The sequence below is a fragment of the Macrosteles quadrilineatus genome, unplaced genomic scaffold, assembly GCF_028750875.1.
Source record: "Macrosteles quadrilineatus isolate MER2022 unplaced genomic scaffold, UCM_ALF_1.0 Scaffold_7__1_contigs__length_78375512, whole genome shotgun sequence".
In the NCBI taxonomy this organism is placed as follows: domain Eukaryota; kingdom Metazoa; phylum Arthropoda; class Insecta; order Hemiptera; family Cicadellidae; genus Macrosteles; species Macrosteles quadrilineatus.
The window spans coordinates 34,940,043-34,955,383 of NW_026542600.1; the positions used below are offsets into that span (position 1 = coordinate 34,940,043).

Sequence of the window (15,341 nt, forward strand, 5' to 3'; positions counted from 1 at the left end):
CAGAAACTAACATCAGCACTGAGCAGCTGGCTCAATTTGACTTCGTTAATTTTCATTTAAAAACTAAATACAAGTTTAACATGGAAATGGGATGGTTTATTTCGTCTTTCTTCCAAACTTTTATCACAAGACGAATTTAACTTATCAAATAATAAATTTCTCTCCTAAGTGTAAATAGTTAGGTTGAACATTTCAAATTAAATTATATTAGCCTCAATAATTATGAAGCAAATTTCAATAAATTCTAAATTGAACATATACAAGCTAATATAATTTAAATTTATATGCTTTTATACAAATATACAAAGCAACAAAAGCATACACTAAAAAGATATAATAAATATATCAAGAGTAAAAATATATTTTTTAAGTCGTTGTATAAAATATTTGTATTAAGTATTAATTACGTGTGTCTGTTTTTATTTAATTCTAAGTGGAAAATTCCACCTTCATTTTAATTTAATCTTACCAAATGAAAATACTATAAAAATGTCAATTTTTACTGTATATTTTAGACTTTTAGAATTTGGAAAACCAAAGTTTACCCTCTGGATCCCTCGAATAGAAATAAAATGATCAAATTCATGAAATTCGGTTACAATAGCCGATCCTACTTTTTTGTGACTTTCTTAAAGTGGTCCAACGGAAGAACAGGATCTCTATCCCTCAATTAAAAGTATTTTTATTTACTGTAATCTGAGCATATTGAATTTTTTGTTAGCTGTGATAAGAAATGGTCTTTTACCAATATTAAGATATAAACGTTTAAGGAATGGGAATCAGTAAACCGTTTTTATGCTCCTTATAATATGATGCGTAAATTATTTAGTGAACGAACTTTATACAATTAATCATCCTTCCAATCTTGCAGTTTTTAGTTGAACCTGATGATGACTGGTTGAAATCTATCGCTATTGTAATAAATTTCACATGTATTACAGTTATGAATAATCTATGTAATTATAGTTTACAGCATAATTTTAACATTATAAAAAAGTGGTGAATTCGTATATTATTATATTCGTATAGGAACATCAACAAACACAATGCTAGTCAAGATCAGAAAATAAGAATATCATTATCACAATTTAATAAGAAGTATAATGGACAAGTATAAGTATTGATAAACATACCCGAATATCAGATTTTCTCCACATAATTATAAACGGAAGTCTTATAAAAATATACCTTGCCTATAAAAATGTATCGTAAAAATAATAACAATGTAAAATTAAATATTATACAAGTTCTTAAAATTATCCAACTGAATAAAAGCCTTGGTTAAGGAGCCACTCCACCAGGCTATTTTTGAATTGTGTTGAAGCTTTCCTGTTAAAAAAGGGTTTTTTTTGCTGTTGATAGATTTACAATCCTGCAATTCCTGTATAAGACGTAAATACATATATACATACCCACGCATGTATATGTATATATATATATATATATATATATATATATATATATATATATATATATATAGAGAGAGAGAGAGAGAGATGGGGAGAGATAGAAAGAGAGAGATAGTTATAGCTAAAAAAGATTTGACGGTTGATTTCGTTTGACACGTTGTAACGGAATAAACAGTTTACTGTAGCAAGTAATTATAAAGAGGCAGCACTAGCAACCCCGCGACCTTACTGAAAGTTCAAAGGTCAATTATCTAAATTTCATGGCAATTTGCCTTATTTAACAAGTGTCCGGAGACTCCTCCATCAATTTTAATAAATCTTCCACTTTGAATAATGCGTACATCGGGCAGTCACCGTTAGTCAATTCAAAAAGCTATGTCTCAAAAACACACCTTTTTATAAAGTAAAAACTATATAACTACTTCCACCACTGATAAATATATTAAATATCTCGAGCAGAATCTCTAGAAAGTCTTATTATATATTTAAAACATTGAATGATTACTGTACCTAGTATACAATAGTATTTAAAACAATTTAAAACAAAAGAATCAAAAAACAATAATATTTTATATTTTTAACTTTTTATTTACTTAGGAAGATCTTTTATCTTCTTTCACGAAACGTTATAATCAACGAATTTACAAACAAAGAAACTTTAACTAGCTATAACTATCTCTCTCTCTCTCTTTCTATCTCTCTCTCTCTCTCTCGAAGGCCACACAGCTGTCCCTTCACAGCTTTCTTTTTGAAGGCTGATTTATACGGTTTTCTCAAAACAGCAATATGTCACTTAATCAGTCCCACTAAAAGAGACGTTCCTTGTGTACGTATTTAAGCTGAATATGAGTGGACGGTGGGAGTATAATAGAATTAGGTATTCTGTACATTAAACTAGAAAACGCATTACTACAGTCTAGTTTTAAGACTACATTTAACAGTTTATGAAAGTTTGCGAAAAAACTTTTAACTGAATATTGAGTAATATTGAATTACTTTATGCTAAGGCTTTTTTACGAAAACTGTTGTATCCTTGCTATGTAGTCCATCTGGTTATAAGGTTCAAGAATGTTGTGTTATTTGACATAATGTTCAAGGTTACCAGCAGATCATAAGATATTCCGTAGTTGAAATGTGTTGTACTTTGTTCTGACAGCAAATAAACCGTTTAATGGACGATCTCTATTGCCAATTGATGTCTGGATGAGTGTGTGAGTTTTATTACCTACTGAGGTAATGTGTTTTTCCTTAGCCAGGATCATGAATTAGCAGGACAATGGTCAATAACAACTGAATCCGATTAATCATGTTTTTGACAAACAATTCCGTAATATAGAGGCTGAAATTACTGTTCTGAAAATATAACTGGCTTTATAATAAACTAAGAATGTAGTTTGAGCTGATTGAAAATACAGGATCTTCGTTACAAAGGGTGTAATGCAAACAAAATACACCTTTGTGAAGAGTTCTAGGAGTAAATTTTTGCATTATAAATTTGTCAAAAGGTTGGATCATCTTTAATGGGAACTTGGAGATATGCAACCCAATTGTAAATTTCCTAACCATGCAAGTTTTATAAAATTTTATTTACAAAACAAATACCAATATAGGTGCATTAAATATAAGAGATAATAATACAATACTGAATAGAATAAACTAATTTAGTAAATATAACATTTCTACCGCCTAAAATAAATACACCACTTTGCTCAGTTATCAGCAATATTGAAGTACAACCTCAAATACCACAGTTCGAATGAATCAGGAGGTCAATTGGTGCATTTGTTTGTTTATGGGAGCTTATCGTTTTAATCTACCAAACGGTTGAAACAGACATAACATATTTTAAACGATTTTATAAATATATAAAAAAGAACAATTCTTTATTAAAGGTCAATTTTCTGGAGAGGATTCTGGTTTATCCTGAGAGGCAGAATAATATTTGGTAAATCTTTTTCAAAGACATAATTTTCATAAAAAATTTTACCATAAACAATTTGAGTACTTATACATTTTTTTATTTGACTACTCACTAAAACACCCCTTCTATTCTGTTGGACACAGGCCTGGAATTGTTTGTCACTTTACTTCAAGTCAGGCTAACATGTGACCTAAGCCCTCAGGGCTCGCACCGTTTCTGATATTTAGATTTTTTATGACCTACACCGCATCCCGGTCAAGGTCGAGCTTCTTGGTGCGGAGGATACCCTGGATGTAATTTGACACACAGGTCCAACTGTCCTCACCCTCCGTCATCATCGGTATGACCGTGTCCACCGACAGCAGTCCTACGAACTGTTGAACATCCAAAGCCGTGACCCGTTAAAAATTGGGTGAGGTAGAAGTTCACCTCTCCGTACCGCCGATTAACCTAAGGTTGGACTGGCTGTATCAGTCGCCAGGTCCAGCGTCCCCAAGTCTCCTGTTCCCAGTTCTCCTGCCCCAGCTGGTAGGTAATGGTGCGTTGCTCTGTTCTTGACTGATCCTCCCCACGGGTTGGTGCTGATAAATTGCCTTCCTCTCCGCCGATAAAAGTTTGACGGGGATGACTCCAGCAACCACCAGGACGGCGGGTTCGAACACTGTTTGGTAGGCAGATGCTACCCTTAATGCTGCACTCTGGTGAGCCGCATCCTATATACCTCCTTATTGAGAGCATCTGCCCACACCTCCGCATAGTACCTCGTACCATAGTACCGCACGTCCTCCGTACGGACTGGACCGATTAACCAACATTAACAGCCTTATACGACTGTACCGAGGCCCTCCGACATTGACCATCAACCAGCTAAGAGAAGAAACCACCTTAGTGGCCTCGCCCGCCATACTGATGATCTGATCCCGCCAGCTAAGCTTGCTGTCCACCATAAATCCAAGGTACTTGGCAGTACGAACGGTTTGGACCTCGACGGCCCTGACCCTCATAGGCACGTTGGCGTCAATCCGTTTTGTTGTCAAAATCACTATCTCGGTTTTGCTGAAAGCGAGCGTGAGGCCGTGGTCTGCCATCCATGCATTTCTGGTACGCATAGCTCAGATGAGCTTTATCTGAGCCAGCACAACGCTACGTGCAGCTATCAAAGCTGCAACGTCATCTGCGTACCCAATCAAAACAGTTTCCTCAGGCATTTCAGACCTCAGAAGGCTGTCATAAGCGACATTCCAAAGGCCGAGTATGGAATCATTGACTATTTGATACTGAAGTACACTTCCCATCTATATAGACCAGCTGCAGGGAACTTTTTATTAAAAAAGAACGTAGTTGTGTGAGCCAGGCACAGAATGCGCTAGTGTCTAAAATTATATTTTATACCTTTTTTTTGCTGACCATGTTGAGGGCTCATAACAGTTGCTATAACTCATTATATGTCATTCCCTATGTTTGAATTGGTAAACAAGTTTATGTATTTAACAGAAATAAGTAATTTAGATCATCACAATTTGCAGGTGGCTCACATCAACTAGGACGATTTTGATAAAAAAACAAGCTACAAATTTAACATGGGGATGGAATGTCTAGTTGTATTAATAGTCAAAGATGGAACCTTGGGCAGCACCAGAAGTGACATTCATCGACCGCATACCTATACATGACATGAGTACCTATACATATATGTTGAGTTTCATTTTTAGCATTTGCAAATTCATTGTGCGTTCTACAAATTGTTATCTCCTTAGCGTTTTCTTTGTGTAATCCTCTTGTGCAAGTGTTTAAGTTTTGTTATTGAGATTATCAATAATTGTATTTCCTTTTTACTATAATTCAATTTGGATGAAATTTGGGCAGAGAGGTGCCAAAGGTTACCAACAACAATGAGAGTAAGAATACTAGAGGCTACTGGTAGAGGAAGGGTCCTTGTGAGTGTGTGCAGTGCACCTTGTACAAACAAGATTTATACACAAATTAATTACTTTTTAGCCAGTTTATGGTTACTTTTATACTTATTTCTATGGACCTTTGACAGAGTCAATCATACTATTCTATAAGGTTACTCTTCTGAAACAGTTGTAATGTCTTATTGTAATTATTTAAAAATTAATTGAGCAACTCATTTTCACAAATCCATTGGGTCGATGCATGAATGGATTGGCTGCTTGATGGACAGATTAATGAATTGGTTAACAGAGGGACTAACGGATGAAAGAATGAAAGATATTATTCAAACTAATGGATTATTAATGAATAACCATCAAGTAAACGGATTAAGAAATACACTAGTTCTTTATTTAGATACAATACATATGTTAATAGGTACATGACCTACATGACTGACATTCAAGGGGCTGCTTGGTCAACATCAACTAACTGACCTAGTGAGATTAGCCCCTTACGGTTTAGAAACCGAATGCCAAGAATAAAAACGTTTTTAAATTGCAATTACCTTCTAAAACAATCATAAAATATAGGGTCTTCCTTACGGAAAATCAAAGTTGGTGGCCACATTGGAAAAATGGTGGCTAAAATTATTTTTTCAACTTCACCAAATTTTTTTTAATAAACAATCCAAGGCAGTTACAATTTAAAATTTTGTTACATCACTTATAACTTTAAAATGAAATTGCTGGCGCACTTATTTTGATCACCCTGTATACAAAAGTAAATAAATCTCTTATCATAAAATATACAAACCCCTGCGATTTTCCCCGGCAGTATTTGCAGAAGAGAAATAGAGAAAGGATGAGGAGAAGGCCACCGATGATCCCAGCGAGGAGGACGTACAAGGAGACGTATTTGTTGTTGTGGGAAACCACCAGTCCTGAATGAGGTATCACGCCCTGTAACGATAAAGGAACGATAATACTCTAACTATTCAGGTGGAAAATATGGAACTTACCAAAATTTCTCTTTGGATCTTCCAAGGTGCTACTTCTCTACACCTGTGTGTAGTATCGAACCCTAAATATAATTCAGTTTGGACTCTGCTCGTAACCAATACCTGTGGTTGGAGTCATGGAATAATTCCAGATACTGTTTGGATACTAATTGAACACTATTAACATCACTATTATTTCCAATACTATTATTCATAAGGTTAGTACTACCACCGATTTCCACATCCAAAATATCCCTCTAGCCATTATTAGAAGACATAAATAATTTCAAATTTATGACGGCTGTCCATTAAATTTACTTTCAAACACATTTCACAATTAAGATACAGAGTTTTAACCGGTTAATCTTGATTAACTTTTTACCCTATACTAAGACGGATTTGAGAACTAATTTTATCTTTGAAAATATTGATTATTTTTTAATACCATATTTTAATAAACATAATATATAACTAGTTAAAATAAGTATTACGTTCTTTTATGTGTTGTGAAAAATATGTAAAAACTAATTTATGAGTAAAAGATTAAAGGTCTCTCTTGTTTGTGAATTCAGCTAATGATAACTAAGGTCAGCCTGGGGTCCTATGATGTTACATCTTTTGACGTAACACATTTTCTAGCAAACCTTATTTTTATAATATTCATAATATTATAATATTTATTTACTACATTGTTTTATATTATTCTTAGTATGTTTTGTTTTTAATAGATGTGTGTCGAAGAGCTCATAGTTATTATTTGCTTTACATTTACAGTTAAAAATTATGGGACAAAATAAACATAATTTTAAAATTATATACTGTATATAACACAATTTTGTAACAAGTTTATAAAATATAGCATTGCTTCAAATGAACAGTTGAATTAATCAATAAAAAATCTTTCCTATTGTATGCAGGTAAAGTGACTTTATGCCATTTTGGTATTCTATAAAGTATGTTTAGATTCATAACCAGTTAGTAAAAATAAACGTCGAGGAGCTACGATTGTGATCGAACTCCTATCACACACCCTACTGATGATTATAAAATTCATAGAGAATAATGCTGCAATTAACTAAATAAAAGTATCATTAAAACATTACATAAATGTTATTAGATCACTACTTGATGCTGTACTTACTAAACATTCGTATACATTAGCACTTTCACCGAAGACGTAAAAAGCAACTGCGTTTGAATACTTAGGTCGTTGACCTAAATGTAAATTATATACAAACATTAATAGTTCACTAATGGTACTGGCCCTGTAAAGAAAATCTGTGAAATAACCTTAACCTTCTGAAAGGTTTTCAAAAACACTTGGTATATATCGGAGTTATTGGGAATTGATGCATAATCTTATGGTGGGTCTTATAACGATCAACAATGCGTTGTTATTTCCATCAACAATGCTTTGTTATTTTTATCAACAATGCGGATTAAAAAAGGAGGCTAGAATAACGGAATAATTATTGAACTGTATTAAATAAACGAATACAACTTCAATATTGTTTTAATTAATCACCTAAGTGAAAACTCAGCAAACAGTGATTAAGACACAGAACATGGCGAGAAAATTGATCAAAGAAGTGGATAAAGATGTATCTTTTATTGGACTTGAAACAAGAGGATGGCGAAGAACCTATCTTCCAAGTTAAATTCAGATAAAGAGGTGAAATTAAGTTGAAAATGTAGTTTTTTTCGACCACCAGATCCACTTATTATATCTGATACAGGTGGTCAGGATAGGCGATTCAAAGAACAATTTCTAATCCATTTAAAGGCCACTGAATCAGATACTAAGTCTGAGGAGGTTAAAATAGAACAGTTGCTTAATGTAGCTGGTAGAGAAACATTATCAATATTCCAGACTTTTAAGCTAGGGAAAATATGTAAACTAAAGTTGAAAGATTTATTAGCCGCATTTGATAAACATTTTACACAAAAAACTAACGTATGTACCAACGATTCTTATTTTTTAAAGGGTACAGAAGAAAGGGTAACCATTTATGCATTTTTTAACAGACCTGAAAAAGTTAGCTAGTTATTGTGAGTTCGGTGATCAAGAAGATAGTCTAATTATAGACAGGCTATATTATGAATCAGGTATGAGTTTCTTCAGAAGTGAATTTTAAGAGTATCTAATCTTAGACTAGAGGAAGCCATTAAACAGTGTACGCCGTATGAAACCAGTAAGGAACACTTTAATGATATCCATAAGGAACTAAGAGTCAACTCAGTGAATTCCGGAGAGGCAAAAGCCTTATCCAATAGTGATTTAACTACAGGTATTAATCCATCAACTGGCGTTTATATTAAAGGAGAGCTAGTTCACAATATTAGTCACCAAGGACAAAGACCTCATATTGATAGGCATTTTGAAGTAGGCCTACAACCTAACAACTTTGTCCCAGTAACAACAACTACACAAAGCCAAGACCTCTTGACGACAATCATAATCAACCATATCTGTGTAAGAAGTGTAACTCTAAACAAGTAAGAAGGCGTTGTCCGGGAATTAACAGACGTTGTAGAAATTGCGAGGAGCTAAACCCCTTTGCAGTAGATGGTAAAAAACGTTCCAGTGAGACTAAATCTCAAGACAGCCGTGTTGATGATGTTCGTCAAGTAGGCCTAACACAAAATTACTCTCATTTCATGATGTAAATTCACCTTCTATCAATAATTCTTGTTATAGTGCTTGGTTTCAGCCAGCCATTGTAAATTATTTTCTAGTTGATTTCAATTTGTATAGCGGCGAAGAAATTAATTGGCTACCTTAATATAATGTGCTTAAGCTGTGTATGGACAGTAGGCCTAATAATTTAAGTAAGCCTAAGATTGATGATTGCGATGTTAAACTAGAGTCGTATGGGGGATTTAAATTAGAAACTGTAGGGAAAGCCACACAAAAATGTCAGATAAGTAACGTAGAGTCGTATGTAGAGCTTATTATTGAAAAGTTACAAATGCATAACTTTATTAGGCTTAAAAACCTGTGTAGATCTTGGTATAATTAAAAGGGTTTATGATGTAAATGTTCAAAGTAAGGATGTTGGAATAGGATGTTTCCCAACAGAGTACCAAATTAGGCTTAAGGAAAACGCCATCCTACCGTGGAGTAGAGTGCATAAAAAATCTCCCTGATCCCAAGACCAAAAAAGAACCCCAGCAAGTTCTCGGTATGGTCAACTACTTTAGGGAGTTCATCCCTAACTTTTCAGATGTAACTAGCCCTTTGAGAGAATTAATTGTTGAAAAAGTGTTGTATTCCATTATGTCAAATTAATCCTAATCAAAAATGTTTTGTATATATATATTATCTAATAAAGTTTCAGTAATTACGTTTGGCTCAGATGGCAACACTGTGCTGTTGCACAAACTAAAAATGAAGACTTCCGTTTCAAAAATGAATCAGAGATCAGCATAATGTAGTATGTTGAATCGAAAGTTAAAAGGTGAGTTGGTAACTTTTGAGGGACAAAAATCAATTTTCATTTTATATTTTTAACTTATTCCCCATTTTATTCTCTTCAAGAATATATATAACAAAATACTCATAGCAAAATACTCAATACTACCCCCCATTCTATACTTAAAATAAAATCTTTGGTATGAAAAGAAAAAAACATATGTGACTCAATATTTATGACAATACAAGGGTTGTGTTTAAGGGCGATTTCCCGAAAGTTGTGTTTTTATTAGGTTAGGTACATTTATTTTAAAAACAACTAAATATACATCAATGAAACTTAATGGACATCTCAAGGACTACCATATGAAGCCACCATAGCACTTTTTTAAAGGGTATGTTGTATGAAAAAATGTCAACATCCCTTGAAAAAATAAATATTAAAAATAATTTTGTTTTTAGATTTAAATTTGATTTATTCTTTCAGTAATAATTTATTTACAGCAGTGAATTTAGGCATAAAGTGTTACCAATATACATGTGAAAATGTTGTGCAAATTTGGTATTGGTATCTGAAATAGTTAATTAGATAATGATACATAAAGGTAAGCTTGATTTCCCTTATGCATTGGGGGCGAAAAGGTGCAACTCCCCTCCACATTGTGTATTGTGTTAATAAGTTAATTTAACTGTACCTATTTAATAAACTAGTACAACTTCAATAGGGTTTTAATTAATCACCTAAGTTAATAATCGGTAAACAGTGTTGAAGACACCGAACAAAAGCTACGATCTGTAAGCCGTCGTACTTTGAATGAAAAATACATGGTTTTAAAAATGGTTACTAAACAGTATACCATCGTATATTTCCAAGCCAGAAGGTGTCTGGTTTATTATTTAAATCTTACAACAATGTCTTCATTACGATTTGATTATTCATAAATGCAATGTAACCACACAATTTGGCTGACCCTTTATTTATTTTTTAAATTTGATTAATTAATCATTACCTAAAGGGTAAAAAGCGCGATCTTTAATCTTCAAATTGAAGAACTAGTAGAAGAGAAGAACTGGAAACAAATAAACTTATACATAAAATAAGGAAATTTAAATAAACAGTGAGCAGAGAACATGTAAAGAGCTTGGTTTATGTCGTGTTCTATTCCAAATATGCTTGGTTTACTAAATTGTACATCTTTAGTGGCTTTGTAAGCTAAACAAGCTAAAATGTAATATTAGACTTTTAACATTAATTATTAAATTTACATTAGTTTATAAGAATAAACTCACCTAGATCAATATTCACAGTTATCTAGAAAAAGTGAAACTACTAAATACAAAAGCGATGTCCAAGGCTGCTCAATCTACAATGAGACGGATTCATATAAAAAACTAATTTAAAAGAGCAATTACTGTGATTAAAACTGGTTGTAAAAAATTCAACGCTTGAAATTATTAAAAGTTTTTTGCCGCATACAGCTAGCCATAGTTTAAAATGTCCCATAAAGTCAACTCGATGAAGCTAGTCAGATGTTTCTGATTTTCCAGCAAGATCGAGGACCTTCAAATTTAATGTTGGAGAAAAATCGGACTGGCTTCATCTTTGGTCGCACCTAAACGAATAACTACCCAAAATCTACACACTAACAAACTCTATTTTGCAAACCAGCCTGCTCTAGCACAAAATACTCATCTAAAATGCCATAATGAGTAGCAGACTAAACAAAACAAAACATAGATAGATGCTGTCTTTTTGAAGCGATTCAAAACAACTTCTACTCTATTCAATCGAAGACTGATTTAAAGCCTAGACCAGCCGCTTAATGATAGGTGGGAATGTTTAAAGAGGATGTTTTGTGTGTGTGCTTGGACAAGTGAGTGTAGGAAGCTGTTTTGCAGAAGGTTTGCTTGATTTATTAAACGTAGCATCGGAACTTAATTGTACAGAAAAGACTTTTGCAGACCTAATATTGTCTAAAGTTCGGCACAAGGTAGTTCACGAAAAATTCCTGGTCAATTATTGCTTGTCCTCTGACAATCAAAACATGTGCGTGTAAACTATAGAACACATCCATAAATGATTTTAATAATTCAGTCAAATCAGCACGCTCAAAAGTCATGGAATTGTAATAATCTAATGGAAACTTGAAAAATAACATCGGTTTCGCAGTTTGCAGTCTCATTTTGAAACTTAAATCAATTAAAAAAACATAACGATTTACTAGGGGTGAAGTCTAACATTTCAATAAAAATTTGAGAATGATTTTAGTAAAAGTATTGTCCACGTGCTCTACATTAAAATTATATTATTTTCAAAACTGAATAACCAAAATTTTTAACCCTATTATTTTTATTATTTTCATGAATATTTTTACTATTTTGCAAACATGTTATGTTATGTTTCTTGTTTAGTTGTACGACCTTTTGGCAACTGTTTAATCGTATATTGTTAAAAAGGATGGAGCGTCTAAAACTTAAGATAAGTGATCAAACTAATTGTTTGGAATTAATGCAAAAATGTAACGTGTGTACGCCAGAATTTGATATTTAGTTTGCAAAAAATTAACAACTTAAAACTATTACTATTTTTTTGTGTTTATAATTTAAAGTGAAAAGGTAGTTGTATAAAAAAGATCTGCTATTAGTGACATATTTAGGGAATCGGGCCCAAAGAACAGCCCATTTGTACCCTAAAATCTTAACATCAGTAAAAATACGTAATTTGTATTTGTTATGGGACTAAATTTGTCCTGAGTTTAAAAAAAATAATGAAATTAATTGAAAATCATCCCTGACAATTAATATTCTTTGATGATACAACAAAGTGTTATGTTATAAAATATGACGTGTTTTCGTATAACGTCCGTGGTCTTCGTCTCTTTGATGGTATACTTGATGTCAATGTTTAAATTTGTACTGTAAGTAGATTATGTTAAGAATATTATCATTTATTGGTTAGTATAGCCATATTTATATCATTGTTGAAGAATATTATCATTCAAATGGAGTTAACAGTATGTGAAATGAATAGGTAATTATGACGCTCAATAAAGTATTTTCTTTTATTAATGTAAAATCGTGGTTTAATCTATAAAGAATTGTGAGATATACAACTAGTACCTCTACTATGTACATTTCTTATGCAAAATAATTTATCTGCTATCAATATACAAAATAATTTAAGTGTTGTGTAAATGATTAGTGAATATATGTGTAATGCAATGAATAATGAATGTATAAAGCGGCTAAGTGCTTACTGGAAAAAAGCGATTTGGCAGAAGCCTAATACATTACAATCAAAATATTGCAGAAGCCTAGTACAGTACACTCAAAATAGTGTAGACCCATGCAGCTCACCGATGCCTGCTCCTTCAACCAAAATCCATCCTTCCATTCTCCTTCGGTCCTTCATTTTCTAAAGCAACGCCCACATGGAACATTCAGAACAAAATATTTAACTATTTTAATTAATTCTATACAATTTCATATAGCTCGATATTTAGTATTGCCGGTACTTTATTATTTTACTAGAGGTTTAGGTTTTGCAGTTGGAATTTCGATTGAATTTCATTTTACGTATTTATGTAACTCAAAGACCACACAATTTGTTGTGATTTCAATAATTTGCTATTACTTTAACGATATTTTAATTCTTCAGAGAGTTTATCATATCCTATTATCTGTGTTTATAACCAATGTTATTATATATAAAGTAGCTAATATTTATATATCAATAGAGATGATTAATCCTACTAATTTGGATATTAAAATATTTTTTGTTTTAGGATATATTTAGGCTTTTTTATAAATGCCAAATTCGAAACATAAACTTTATTTATGTACGCTTCATACAAAAAGGAATCATAGCAGGATCCCTTGTAATTGTTACTAAATACGGGTTTTAAATCTGTTTAAGTTAACTAAGACTTAGAATTGATTTACCATCTCTTAAACTGTATTTACATACATGCCAGTTATTACACATAAAATATGTTGTTGTATTGATCGGCTTGTGGGCTTCACTCACCTTAATTTGTTAATCCAAACTCGTCAAAATGTAACACAACGAAGACACACAACACACACATACACACACATAAAAATCGTCCTTGGATTTTATTGTTTAGATTTTATTTGCGTGTATGTGTGTTGTGTGTCTTCGTTGTGTTACATTTTGACGAGTTTGGATTAACAAATTAAGGTGAGTGAAGCCCACAAGCTGATCAATACAGTATAAAAACATGTCTTTAAAAAATAAAATATGTTGTATTGTAAAAGCATATGATTTTCCATTCCAAATTCCAATGATCCTCACAACCAATAAGCGAATTGAAAGAATCACGTGGCCTCATTTATACAATGTTTTGGTATCCGGAAAGTCTAGGAAGGATACTTTTAAAATTCAAAGCTATCCAGCCCATTTTAAAATTTACCACTTTAAAAGAATTTACAAATTTGAATATTTGGTAAAATTTAAACCTTCAAATTTGTACTCAATTTACTATTGTCATAAATATATTACCTTGCAATCATAGCTTTAAGTCTATTATACTTGCTATACAAAGACTGGTCACCATTGATGAAACATCTCTAATAACATCTAAACCAACAACAAAACTGTCACTCAACTAGGGAAACGGATGAAAGTTTTTGAATAATTTAGAGGATGATTTTTAATCATGTGTGCCGTCTAGAACCGATCCTTCCGCCCTGAATAGGATATTACCAAACCGTGCCTCCGACAAGAGAAGTCTATTCAGAAGGCCAGATCGTGGGTGAGAGGACCAGGTGTTTCTTAGATTATACCTCTTACTTATTATTCCAAGATATTCTCGATGCATGAATAGCCAAAGTAACACGACGACATAAAGATTAGCAGACAAAATAAGAACAACTAAATAACACCCGCTGAGAACACCTCTGACGCTGCCAAACAGTTTCTTAAGTAGTTTGGGCAGCGATTTGAGCCAAGCGAATACTCCAGACTTATATAACTACTATGAGATGGAATCGGTAAGAGTTCATCATACTGGAAAGAAGGAGATTATTTTTTCCAGCCCTTTACTGAAGGACGAAAAGACGAGCTCCTTTAGGGTGATTGTTCTTGATAAACCAAGCAAGGGGTTTCTTCTCTTGTCAAGCTGTTTTACACGACGAAGGAAATACACAATAATGTAAGAAATACACGTATTATGAGAGTCTTTGACTTTAGAAAATCTAGGAAATATATTTGACCCTCATTCAAGAAGGCGGTCTTTTCCAGTTGTTTCTCGCGTTCAGGCCCTTAACCAAGTAGAAGATAATCCACTGCGAAGGCCTCTTTGACGAACATAACAGAAACAGAAGACTGTAAAAAAATAAAGAAAACTTAAATGTCGATGTCGATCATTCCACCAGCAATTGTGGTGACTATAATCTGATTGATGCGCAATGTTCTCGACGAAATTTAAGTTTTAACGGGCTACAGTAGGTTGTTAACTAAAAAAAAGTAAAAGTAAAAATGGCATTGTGACATTTCTTATTAGGTCTTGAAGGTGCCAAACTAGCTCAGACTGTTGGCTATAAAAGCCGTAAAATAATTCGAAAACTCATTCATCATAGGTTACACGAAATTTCTCCCTACAATAATGGTAAGAATTGAAGGTATGTTCAAACTAGGCTATCAGTGGGAGGGGGGTTGGTGTAAAATGCTCTGAGAGCCTTACT

General features: G+C 32.9%; 1 protein-coding gene across 1 annotated transcript in view; it reads right to left on the reverse strand.

The window, feature by feature from the left end:
- The window catches only part of LOC128998590 (uncharacterized), a 56,474-nt gene that overhangs the window by 29,664 nt on the left and 11,469 nt on the right, over positions 1–15,341 (reverse strand). Inside the window, exon 3 of the mRNA XM_054424795.1 lies at positions 6,040–6,185. Within this exon, the coding sequence (XP_054280770.1) occupies positions 6,040–6,185 (146 nt within the window). The remainder of the gene's footprint in view (positions 1–6,039; positions 6,186–15,341) is intronic.